General features: G+C 41.7%; 1 protein-coding gene across 2 annotated transcripts in view; it reads left to right on the forward strand.

Annotated features, from left to right (window-relative positions):
• Positions 1-831: 831 nt before the first annotated feature.
• The window catches only part of cfap418 (cilia and flagella associated protein 418), a 34,441-nt gene continuing 21,798 nt past the window's right edge, over positions 832-13,474 (forward strand). The window contains exons 1-3 of one of the 2 annotated variants that reach the window (XM_073072864.1): positions 832-977; positions 5,325-5,418; positions 11,509-11,564. In XM_073072864.1, coding sequence (XP_072928965.1) covers positions 856-977; positions 5,325-5,418; positions 11,509-11,564 — 272 coding nt within the window. In that variant the 5' untranslated portion in view covers positions 832-855. The remainder of the gene's footprint in view (positions 978-5,324; positions 5,419-11,508; positions 11,565-13,474) is intronic. The other variant, XM_073072930.1, reaches the window with a different exon arrangement.

Here is a 13,474-nt window from a genome sequence, read left to right on the forward strand (position 1 = left end):
AGCATTACACCATTTCATTTTTTGGGAGGTTTTCTTTGACTTCTGCAGGCTGATTTGCTGAAGCCTCAGAAAACAGGAGATTGAATTAAAGCGAGAGAAGTCAGCTACCCTTCCTGAAGAAGAAATCCAATCCCCTTCCTCCAAACTTGTATTCACAGCCCCATATATACTCAGTGGCCATTTGATTAGGTATCTCCTGTCCCTAATAGCGGCCTATGAGTGTATGTTTGTGATCTTCTGCCCATCCATTTCAAGATTCAAGCTGTTGTGCATTCACAGGGGCTCTTCTGCACACCACTGTTACTTGTAATTTATAGTTTTATTCCTACGTACAGTATTGTAATGTACATCTGCTGCAAAACAACAAATTTCACGACATATGCCGGTGACATTAAACCTGATTCTGATGCTCCTTCTAATCGTGTTTTACAAATGTATACAACATATAACAATGTGAAGCAAAGCAAATTAATGATATGCAGTTGTTCAAAGATAAGCCTTTAATTTCACAGACCAAACTACCTATTCTGTGCTTCCGCTTCACACGCTGACCAACAGTCCGGCCGACACGGACACCGAGCGAGCGCGTTCGCTTCAGCCACCGGTCCTTGCCGTTGCCAAGGCAGCGTGCGCGCTCCCGGGAGGCAGCCCCCCGATTGCGAGCGCGCTCCCGGGAGGCAGCCCCCCGATTGCGAGCGCGCTCCCGGGAGGCAGCCCCCCGATTGCGAGCGCGCTCCCGGCCCCCCCCGAGCTTCGTTCGCGTGCGAGCTCTGCTGAGGCTCCGTACGTCGAGACGTGAAATATGTGCGCGCGCGTGCGTCATGACGCTGGCTCCAGGCAACCGGCGAGGCCGCGATGGCGGACGACCTGGATGAGCTGCTGGACGAAGTGGAGCTGCGATTCTGCAGAGGCGGCTCTACGGCGGCGGGGGCGGGCCGCGAGGGGGAGGAGAGGACGGGCAAGGAGGTGAAAATCAGGTTAAACCCCAGAATTGTGTCTCTGTGGGAGGGAGGGTTGCGGGAGTGATTCACTGAAAGAAAGGCCCTGACAGGTGGGACCAGCAACACACTCAACCTCAACATAAACCATAGAGGTTCTACAGATGCTGGAAACCCAGAACAACACACACAAAGTCCTGAAGGAACTCAGCAGGGCAGGCAGCATCTATGAACAGTCAAATATTTGGGACGAAACTCCTCGTCTTGAAGAAAGGTCTCAGCCCAAAACATTGACAGTTCATTCATTGCCATATATGCTGCCTGACCTACTGAGTTCCTCCAGCATTTAGTGTGTGTTACTCTCAACCTCAACACCATTGATGAAGACAGGAGCATGTGGACTGCCCCCACCCACCCACCCTTAAAGTCTGTCCTCCTCTTTTGCTGACATTGAGAGCAAGGTTATTTTCTAGACACCATGTCATTGAGCTCTCTATCTCCTTACAATACTTCAACTCATTGCTGTTTCATATACAAGGTCATAAGATAAAGGAGCAGAATTGGGCAATCAGTCCATCAAGTCTGCTCTGCCATTCCATCATGTCTGATTTATTATTCCACTCAACCCCATTCTCTTGCCTTCTCCCTGTAACCTTTAATAGCCTGACTAATCAAGAACCTTCGTTGTAAATATACCAATGATTTGACCTCCACAGCCATCTGGAGCAATCAATTCCACAGATTCACCACCCTCTGGCTAAAGAAATTCCTCATCATCTCTGTTCTAAATGGGCTTTCCTCTCTTCCAGGGCTGTGCCTTCTGGCCCTAGACTCCCCTACTATAGGAGACATCCTCTCCACAGATATATATGTCACTACCGTCGTATCAACTGCAAACTTGTAGATGGATTAGCGCAGAATCTGGCCATGCAGTCATGAGTGTACTGTGAGTGGAGCATGGGGCTGAGGACTCAGCCTTGTGAGACAACAATGTTTAGAATAATGGTAGTGGAGGTGTTGCTTCCTGATTGTCAGGAAATTGATTCAGTTGCAGAGGGAGGCATTGACTGGGTTGTGGAGCTTAGAGATGAGTTTGCTTTAACAATAGTATTGAAGGCTGAGCTGTAGTCAATAAACAATCGTCTGAAAAGCTGACTAGATGCTGTTCTTTCTTCTGGTAATACTTTTCCTTCCTTTCACCTCCTGCGTTTGCATCTTAAAATTTGTTGCATCACTAACTTTCATTTCTGTTGAGATCACTGACCTGAAACATTAACTTTTGTGCTGTTTTTAGAGACATTGTCTTGTCCTGTGGATTTCTAAAGTTCAAAGTAAGTTTATTGTCAAAGTTCATGTTTGCCATGATTCAAAGGTTTCAAAGGTACATTTAATGTCAGGGAAATGTATACAATATACTACCTGAATGCCTTCTCTTCGCAGCCATTTGGAAGGAAAAATAGATCAGATTATTATTTAAATAGTAAAATATTGCAGCATACTGCTGTGCAGAAGGTCTTGGGAGTGCTTGTGTATGTATTGCAAAAGGTTGATTTGCAGGTGCAGCAGGCTGTCAAGAAGGCCATTTGGTTATTGTCTTGTGGGCCAAAGGGCCTTTACTGTGCTGTAGGTTTTCTATGTTTCTATTGTTACACATAAACTTACTGTGATTCATTCATTGTTTTCTATATTGCCTATTTCATTGTACTACTGCCACTAATTTAACAAATTTCATGACATATGCCAGTGATATTAAACCTGATTCTACCTATCACCTCCTAGCTTCTCACTTCACCCCCCCCCCCCCATCCCTTTCCTGGTCTCACCTATCACCTACCAGCTTGTACTCCTCCCATTCCCCCCACCTTCTTATTCTGGCTTCAGCCGCCTTCTTTTCCAGTCCTGAAAAAAGATCTCGGCTCAAAATGTCAACTATTTATTGCCCTCCATAGATGCTGCCTGACCTGGTGAGTTTTTCAGTGTGTTACTCTGGATTTCCAGCATCTATAGAATTTCTTGTGTTTATGACCTTTCACTAGAAGTGGCCAATTTTAACAGAGTCTCAAAAATGAGAGATCTCAGCATTGTGCTCTGAGGACTATAACATCCTTAGAAGATGTGGTGATGTTCCTTAAGATTGATTTCTATCGTATGTATGTGAGTGCATGGAATGGGCTGCCGGCGACAGATAGAAGCAAAATCAGAAAGATTAAAATGAAAATAAGATGGTGTACTGGAGTCCTGAAGTTAGTTGTTTCCCCTAAATCACAGTTTTCCTCAAACCGCTTAACTCTACAACCCAAAATCATGTATTTATCAAATGTACTGTATGTCGAAACATACAGTGAAACACACTGTTTGCGCCGACAACCAATACAACCTTACAATGTGCTGGGGGCAGCCCGCAAGTGTCACCACACATGTCAGCAGCAATATAGCATGCCCACAATGCTTGGCAAAACACAGAACACAAGCAAAAACAAAATAAGCCCATTCTCCCCCCTCACCCACACACAGACAGCCCTCCAACCCCACTTTGTTCCACTTTCCAAACCCATCCAACATAATGCTGCACAGCCTCATGCCAGTTTTTAGATGTGGAATTATGTAATGAACAATGAAATTTAATAGACGTTTGCAGTTTTTTTAATATCATCTGTATTTGGATATGATTAGCTGAAAGAAATGCAGCAGTGGTTTTGCATTCACCATCATAGTAAATGTGGATGCCACGGCAGTGTAAAGGTTAGCATGATCCTATCACAGCTTGGCGTTCCAAAGTTTGGAGTTCAATTCTGGCGCCATCTGCTCCTAAGGAGTATGTGCGTTCACATCGAGAACCACGTGAGTTTTCTCCGGGTGCTCCAGTTTCCTCCCAAAATCCAAAGACATACCACTTAGTAGGTTAAATGGTCATTGTAAGTTGCCCTGTGATTACCCTACGGTTAATTCAGTGGGTTACATAAGAAATAGGAGCAGGAGTAGGCCATTTGGCCCATCATCCCTGCTCTACTATTCAATATGATTGTGACCATGGACTCATCACCTACCTGCCTTTTCCCCTTAACCTTTAATTGTCCTACTATGCAAAAATCTATCTAACCTTGTCTTAAATATATTTACTGAGGTAGCCTTCACTGCTTCATTGGGCAGAGAATTCCACACATTCACCACTTTCTGGGAAAAGCAGTTCCTCCTCTTCTCCATCCTAAATCTACGCCCCTGAATCTTGAGGCTATGTCCCCTAGTTCTGGTCTCACCTACCAGTGGAAACAACTTTCCTGCCTCTATCTTATCTACCCCAAACATAATTTTATATGTTTCTACAAGATCTCCTGTCTGAATTCTTCTGAATTTTCGTGAGTACAGTCCAAGGCGACTCAATCTGTCCTCATAGTATAACCCCCTCATCTCTGGAATCAACCTGGTGAACCTCCAAACCTCCACTGCCTCCAAAGCCAGTATATTCTTCCTCAAGTAAGGAGACCAGAACTGCATGCAGTACTCCAGGTGTGGCCTCACCAGTACCCTGTACAGTTGCAGCATAACCACTTGAATTCAATCCCTGTAGCAATGAAGACCAACATTCTATTTGGCTGCTGCACCTACAAATCAGCTTCTTATGATTCATGCACAAGCACTCCCAAGTCCCAGTGCACTGCAGCATGCTGCGATTTTTTTTACCATTTCACCATTTAAATAATAATCTGCTCTTCCAATTTTCCTTCCAAAGTGGATGGCCTCATATTTACCAACATTGTACTCCATCTGCCAGACCCTTGCCCACTCACTTAACCTATCTATATCTCTCTGCAGGCTCTCTGTATCCACTGCACAATTTGTTTTTCCACTCAATTTAGTGTCATCAACAAACTTTTGTACATTACATTTGGTCCCCTCTTCCAGATCATTAACAGTTGTGGGCCAAGCACTGACCCCTGCGGCACACCGCTCACCACTCACCGCCAACCAGAGTAACACCCCTGTATCCCAACTCTCTGCTTTCTATTAGTTAACTGGTCCTCTCTCCATGCTAATCTGCTGAATTCGATGGGCTAGAAGGACCTGTTACGCGCTGTATCCCTAAATAAATAAATCAATTTACCACTTAACCATTGAAATTTGCTATTGGAGTAAATTTTTGCATGGTGGCTTCTTTATTTTTTGTGACCATGAGGATTTCTTTGTCTCCTAAAGAATGTGAACATTTCTGTTTTGTGCAGTAGGTTCTGACTAATCTGAGTTATTGCTGTTTTACATTTTGATTTTAAATGTTTGGAAGGTATAGATGTTGCTCACATGTTGCTGTGAAATATTTGGTGCAAGATTTCATTCATCACACTGGTTCTCATATAGATTGCCTTTGACATATTTTGTTCTGGTTTTCAGCTCACCTTCAGATGAAACTTTCCAAGAAGAAGATGATTTAAATGATCTAATTAACGATATTTTTTATGATGAGCCAAGTATATCAGACCATTCTGTAAGTGATACGAAATTTGTTTAATACAAACTCGCCTAAAGAAAATGTCCAGGATAAGTTTAGATAACATTTTTTTATGTATTTAAAAATATTATATACAATGAATTTTGTTCATTTTAATATTGTTGTACAATAGTTAGTTTATTGGGACTTTTATTTGGAAATACGGGGTGGAACAGGCTCTTCCAACCCTTTGAGCCGCAAGCCCAGCAACCTTCGATTTAACCCTAAACCAATCATGTTAATGATTGTAAACAGAATTTACAATGACCAATTAACCTACTAGTACGTCTTTGAACTATGGGAGGAAATCAGAGAAAACACACATGCTCATGGGGAAGATGCAGAGACTCCTTGGGGAGAACTTAGGAATCGAACTCTGAACTCCATCGCCCTGAGCTATAATAGTGGCATGCTAACTGCTATGCAGCTGTGGCATGGAGATAATGCAATCTTCTCAGTTTATGATGAAGCACTTTTTTTCATTTACGCTGTGGTTTCTTTTTACAGTAGTTAACTGCCTGTCACGTGCTTTATATGTTGGGAGCGCACATGAAAATTTTGAGCATTTGCTGAATATAAGACCTAGGAACAGAATTAAGCCTTTTGGCCCATGGAGTCTGCAGCTTTATTCCATCATGGTTGATTTATTATCCCTCCTAACCCCACTCTCCTGCCTTCTCTGTGTAATCATTGACAGCCTGATTAATCTATCAACCTCCACTTTAAATATAAGACCATAAGGCATAGGAACAGAATTAGGCCATCTGGCCCATTGATCTGCTCCACCATTCAATCATGGCTGATCCTTTTTCTTCTCCTCAACCCCAGTTCCCGGCTTTTTCCCCGTAACCTTTGATGCCGTGTCCAATCAAGAACCTATCAATCTCTGCCTTAAATACACCAAATGACCCAGCCTCCACAACTCCTGTGGTAACATATTCCACAAATTCACAACCTTTTGGCAAAGAAATTTCTCCACATCTCTGTTTTGAAAGGGCACCCCTCTATCCTGTGGCTGTGCCATCTTGTCCTGGACTCTCCCACCATGGGAAACATCCTTTCCACACCTACTCTGTCTGGGCCTTCCAACATTCAAAAGTTTTCAATGAGATCCCCACTCATCCTTCTGAATTCCAGCAAGTACAGACCCAGAGCCATCAAACATTCCTTGTATGATAACACTTTCATTTCTGGAATCATCCTTGTGAACCTCCTCTGGACACTCTCCAATGCCAGCACATCTTTTCTAAGATAAAGGGCCCAAAACTGTTCACAATACTCAAGGTGAAGCCTCACCAGTGCCTTATAAAGCCTCATCACATCCTTGCTCTTGTATTCTAGACCTCTTGAAATGAATACTAACATGGCATTTGCCTTCCTCACCACCGACTCAGCCTGCAAGTTAACCTTTAAGGCGTTCTGCACAAGAACTCCCAAGTCCCTTTGCATTCTCAGATTTTTAGATTTTCTCCCCGTTTAGGAAATAGTCCGAACATTTATTTCTACTAACAAAGTGCATCACCATGTATTTTCCAACATTGTATTTCATTTGCCACTTCCTTGCCCATTCTCCTAATCTGTCTTAAGTTCTTCTGCATCCTACCTGTTTCCTCAACACTACCTGCCCCTCCACCATTCTTCGTATCATCTGCAAACTTGGCAACAAAGTAATCTATTCTATAATCTAAATCATCTACAGTAGTGGTCGCCAACCCATCGATCTTGGAGACTTTCCCAGTAGATCCCGAAAAAAAAAGGAGATAAATACACAAATACTGTTGAGAGACTGTTTCCGGGTTGCGGGGTTTTAGTTCAGTTCTTTCTGCCCAGTGTGCGTGCGTGTAGCTCCCCCGCACTACACAGTGTACTTCAGTGGTCCCCAACCGCCGGGCCAGAGGAAACAATATGAGTCAGCTGCACCTTTCCTCATTCCCTATCACGCCCACTGTTGAACTTGAATACACGCGAGGTCATTACCCAAGCACGTCAGGGATCACTGGTTGGCCTCGGGTAACTGGCTGGCGGCAAGTGCTGATGCTACTGGCCCGGAGCACCGCCTCTGAACCTGTTCAGCACACCGAATGTTCATGGGAACCGGGTGCTAAAATATTCACAGACCTCATTCGGGCTCAGGGTTTCATAAGCAGCAGAGCAGCTACCTCACTGCGAGCTACTGAAACAAACTTTTGTCAGCCGATAGATCCTACAAGGGGGGCAGGCACGCGTCCTAACGCACTCCTCGCTCGGTCAGTTGCTCTCTCCGGACTGCGACCGCCGCGGCCCCAGTACAGGAACAGATGCACCTGGCCAAGGCGGCGGGCGGGTGGGTGGGAGTTTGGAGCTCGGGACCAGAGGCTGTCGAATGAGGCAATGAAGCCCTCAAAACTGCTTCGGTACCCTGAGTCCAAGCACCCCGCACTGAAAGACAAACCCATTGAGCAAGCGGGACAGCAGCTGAGAGCCACGTCAACGAAATTGCAGAATAGACTGGACATCAGGGACCTGCTTCAAGTATCACTGTATTCCCGTTGCGTTTAACGCCCCCCCCCCCCCCCCCACCATCAGCCGGTCCGCAAGAATATTGTCAATATTAAACCGGTCTGCAGTGCAAAAAAAAGGGTGGTGACCCCTGGTGTTTATACATTATTTCTACTTCCGGGTTGTGGGGTTTTACTTCCGGTCTTTTCTGCCCCAGTGCGCATGCGTGTAACTAATAGATTTGGAGTCGATCTTGCCTTTCACTAAGGCTGAGGTAGGGGATCTTGGGCTTAAAAAGGTTGGTGACCAGTAACCTACAGCATAAAAAGAAGTGGTCCCAACACCAACCCCAACGGAATACACTAGTCACTGGCAGCCAACCAGAAAAGGATCCTTTTATTCCCAATGTCTTGGACTTCACAGCCATCTGTGGCAATGAATTCCATGGAGTTGCAATTTTTCAGAAATTATTCCTCACCTCTGTTCTAAATGGATGCCCCTCAATTCTGAGGCTGTGCCCTCTGGTCCTGGAGTCCTTTGCAATAGGAAACGTCCTCCCCACATCCACTCTATCCAGACTTTTCAATATTTGATTGACTTCAATAAGGTCCCCTCTCATTCTTCTAAACTCCTGTGAGAACAGACCTAAAGCTCTTCATATGTTAACCCTTTCATTCCTGGGATCATTTTCAGGATTCTCTCTATGCTTTTCCAGTACATGTTCTAGCTATTTGAGATTTCCCTCTGGAATACAATACCCATCAAATTACTCCCTCGAGTATTCTGTTGAACTGGAGGTGATCATATTACCAATTAATTTCTGGTTCTGATTCAAAGCAGACTGCCAGCAAGCCAGTTGCTGACTCAAAGTCAAACATAACCGTGGGTTTGACCAGACTCCAATTTCTGATGGATTTGCAACTACCAAAAAACACATGCAAGATACTTTAAACCACACCTAGTTCCTAGGCAGGTTGAACTAGGCCGGAATTCTACCTCGAGCATGACAGGGCGCCCAATCTTTGGGAGCACAATAGGATTTCTCTTTCAATCTTTTTATTAATATTTAGAATATTATGAATGAGATATAATTCAAATAATGGTAAGGGATTACAAATATATAGACTCCCATTATACATAAAGTAATACATAAACAATGAATAGAGCATAAGTAAGTTTCCCAAAACATAAACCATATAGTATATATATGAACAAGGTAAGTTTAGATATTTCATAATATATAGTGTAAAAAAGAGAAAAAAAAAATCTATCTAAGAAAGTTAGCTAATCTACTAATCTAGTATCAAGAAAAAGAACAAAAAACAAAGAAGAAAAAAAAATTTTAAAAAAAACTTTTAAAAAGAGAAAAAAAAGGGCTGTTCATAGTATCTCACGAGTATACATAAACATCAATGACGTCAACTCCGATCCTCTCAACATACATACGATTAAAGCTGAAAAAAAAACAATAAGCCCGGCACAGGGCCATTACATCATATGAAAATATTGAATAAATGGTCTCCATATCTTTTCAAATTTAATAGAAGTATCAAATACAGCACTTCTAATTTTTTCTAAATTTAGACATAACATAGTTTGAGAAAGCCAATGAAATACCGTGGGAGGATTAATTTCCTTCCAATTCAACAAAATAGATCTTCTAGCCATCAAAGTGAGAAAAGCAATCATTCGACAGGCGGAAGGAGATAAGTGAAGTAAGTCCATCATCGGTAAACCAAAAATTGCGGTAATAGGATGGGGTTGTAAATCAATGTTCAATACCGCCGAAATAATATCAAAAATATCTTTCCAATATTTTCTCAAAAGTGGACATGACCAAAACATATGAGTTAAAGAAGCGATTTCTAAATGACATCTGTCACAAATAGGGTTTATATGAGAATAAAAATGAGCTAATTTATCCTTGGACATATGGGCCCTATGTACAACCTTAAATTGTAATAATGAATGTTTGGCACATATAGATGATGTATTAACTAATTTAAGAATTCTATCCCAATTCTCAATAGGAATAATAAGATTAAGTTCTCTTTCCCAATCATTTTTGGTCTTATCAAAGGGCACTGAACGTATCTTCATAATTATATTATAAAGTTTTGATATAAGCCCTTTTTGAAAAGGGTTTAATTCAAACAAACTTTCCAAAGTATCTGAAGACAGAGAATTTGGGAACGAAGGAAGTACCGTACTTAAAAAATGCCTAACCTGTAAGTATCTAAAAAAATGAGATCTAGGCAAATTATATTTATTAGCTAGTTGCTCAAAGGACATAAAACAGTTGTCCAAAAATAAGTCGGAAAATCTTAATAATCCCTTAGTTTTCCAAGCCAAAAAAGCATGATCTATAATTGAGGGATGGAAAAAACAATTAGATACAATAGGACTATTTAACATGAATTGAGTCAACCCGAAAAATTTCCGAAATTGAAACCATATACGTAAGGTATATTTAACTATCGACAATAGGATTTCAATTGAACAAAATACAAAGTGGCTTACTACTACAAACTGCACATGGATTTAATTTTAGTTTAGAATAAATACTTGGTAGATTATCACAATCGTGACTTACACATCAGTGATGATTTAAAGCTAGATGAACGCATGGAGGGAAATAAAAACAAATTTACACCATCGAATTTAGATTTAAATTTGCACTGTGGTGTATAAACTTTGCCATATTTTTTGTTAGGTAGTGCATGTAATGAATAGCACACTGGCTTAAGAATTTAATGACTAAGGTTTACTGCTTAAGTCCTGCTGAAGGGTCATGCAGCCATGTAAATTCACATTTAAAGAGCAGAACTTAACAGATATAAACTATTCATTAAAAGGGTTAGCAAACATTAGAATATCTTAGCAAAGTTGCAGACGTTTGTGTTATGTAACCATTTGCATTCAAAAGAGATGTGAGTGCAGCAAGCTGTAGTTAATCCATTCTTCGGCATGTAATTGAATATAGACCAGTACAACACCTCTAATGTAGCTGCCTCTACCAGCATTCCATGGTTGATAGTTGCAATTAAATGGAACATAATAAATTCAAAATCCAATACAGAAATGAAATTCAGCAGGTAATGCACATCTATAGCAGGAGTTTTCAACCTGGGGTCCACGGACCCCTTGCTTAATGGTATTGGTCCATGACATAAAAAAGGTTGGGAATGCCTGATCTACAGAGAGGAATAAAGAACCGACCCTTCAGGCCTAGAACCTTTGTCAGGACCACTCTTCATCAAATCTTGTTGAAGGATCTCGGCCTGAAGCATCGGTTCTGTATTCCTCTCCGTAGATGCTACTTGACGTGATGACTTTCTCCTGCATTTTTATGCTTGTGATTTCCAGTATCTGCAGAATCTCATGTTGCAAGTTGTCTTTCCTATGAATTCACAAAATTCAGCATGAAAATACTAAAATATGTCAAAATATGATTTTGCTGGTAGCATAAAGTGGACATTTACAGATGTTCTAGGTTTAGACACATTTTGTGTTCATTACAATGCTGGAAAAAAATTTAATAAGGTTTAGTTTAGATTTTTATTATTTCTATCAGTTGAAACATCACTCATTGCTTTATGTTGTTTTCAGATGTCAAGCCCAGGAGCAGTAACAAATTGTGTAGGTCAGAGGGCCAAAGGTACAAAGTAAGTTTAAAGATTACGATCCATATACAGATTTAAAGATGGCAATCATAGGTGGTAATGGTTAAATGTTAATTGTTTAATTCTAATTGATACAGTTCTGTTCAGTATATAAGGTGTTGAAAGTTAGAAATTGTTCAAACTGCTTAATGTCAACCTGTTTATTCCTGGTCACTTCTTCTCCCACTTTTTGTACTGAATAGGCCACAATAATATGAAAGAAAAAACTGCTTGCTTTTAATTATATATTCGAAACTTGCCCAACAACTTGATAATATTTTACTCTTTTATATTGCATTAGTAGAATACCTTGACCTACTAATGCCCAAATTCACAATATATGCACCTAACAAAGGAGATATCCCAAAATTATAAGGTGGGAGTACAGCACAGCCCTTCAGCCCACTGTTACGTACCCCGTAACTGGGTGTCTTACCACCAAAGATAGAAGTATCCGTTGGAGTCTGGTGGTACTATTTTCAACAGTGTTTATTAGTAAAATATACAAAACAATATCAATGCAAATATACAGATAATACACGTTAGCAATACTAAACCTAGAAGTGTGGGTATAATAATAATCAATAATAAACAAGCTCTATCGTTGTCTAGGGGATAATGAATTGTCATATGTGAGTATAAAGTTCAGTTCAGTTCATACAGGCTGAGGTAGTTGTTGGTCGATGTGTTGTAATTGTTGGAGAGAGAGAGAGGGCGATCAAACAATGACAGCTATTGTCTTGCAAACCTTCCTTTACGATCTTGATCCGTCGATGTGTTGTTGTGGCCATTCAAGTATGACCCCTCTGTCCTTTAGCTAGACCGTTCTTCTATGGTGGACTCATCACCCAGGCAAGGGTGGACACACACACAAGCCCCCACCGGCCTTGCTATAAACACTGTGAGTGAAATTGACCGATCCGTTCGGTCCCTGATGCCCCACACTTCCTCGTGGGTTTCTGATGCTCACTAGTGTGTCTCCTGGTGCATCTGAGGGGTGTCACCCCAGACCTCACTTTTATCCCCACTCACGGGGTCTCAGGTGTCAATCAGGTTTGAATGACTTAACCCATCAAACCAGCCCACTCTGGCTGTCCACTGAGGAATTTTACTGAACAGGATGGTACCACGTAAACAGCCCTCTCCGCAGCCATAAGTCTTTCGGGAGTCATAACATGGTGGATAAACATAACTCTCTCTCAGGCTGTTATCAGTAACAGATGTCCTGGCCTGTTTTCTTTTGTCTCTCTTACTCTCTCTCGTTAGCAGCATCGAAATAGTAACAGTTTGCGATTCTCCAAAAGGGGGGGGCATGGGCAACTCTGCACCCTTCTGCCCATCAGAGTTGTTCATCCTTCGTAACACCACAATGCTGTGCCAACCTTTTAACCTGCTCTAAGATCAATCTAACCCTTCTGTCCTACATAGCCATCAGTTTTTCTATCATCCATGTACTTATCTAAAAGTTCTTTAAGTGTCCCTAATATATCTGCATCTATCACCAACCCTGTCAGCATGTACCACATTCTGTGTAAAAAAAAAAATCAACTCACCTCTGATGTCACCCCTATACTTTTCTGCAGATACCTTAAAATTAGGCCCTCTTATATGAGCCATATGGGAAAAAGTATCTGGCTGTTCACTCAATCAATGCCTCTCACCACCTTGTACGCCTCTATCAAGTTACCTCTCATGCTCCTTTGGTCCAAAGAGAAAAGCTCTAGCTTGACCAACCTATCCTATTAAAAGATGCTCTCTAATCCAGGCAGCGTCCTTGCAAATCTCCTCTACAGCCTTTCTAAAGCTTCCGCATCCTTCCTATAATGAGTCGACCAGAACTGAACACAATACTCCATGTGGTCTAACCAGGGTTTTTAAAGCTGCAACATTACCTCACGGTTCTTGAACTTACT

Source organism: Hemitrygon akajei, chromosome 1, assembly GCF_048418815.1.
Source record: "Hemitrygon akajei chromosome 1, sHemAka1.3, whole genome shotgun sequence".
Taxonomy (NCBI): domain Eukaryota; kingdom Metazoa; phylum Chordata; class Chondrichthyes; order Myliobatiformes; family Dasyatidae; genus Hemitrygon; species Hemitrygon akajei.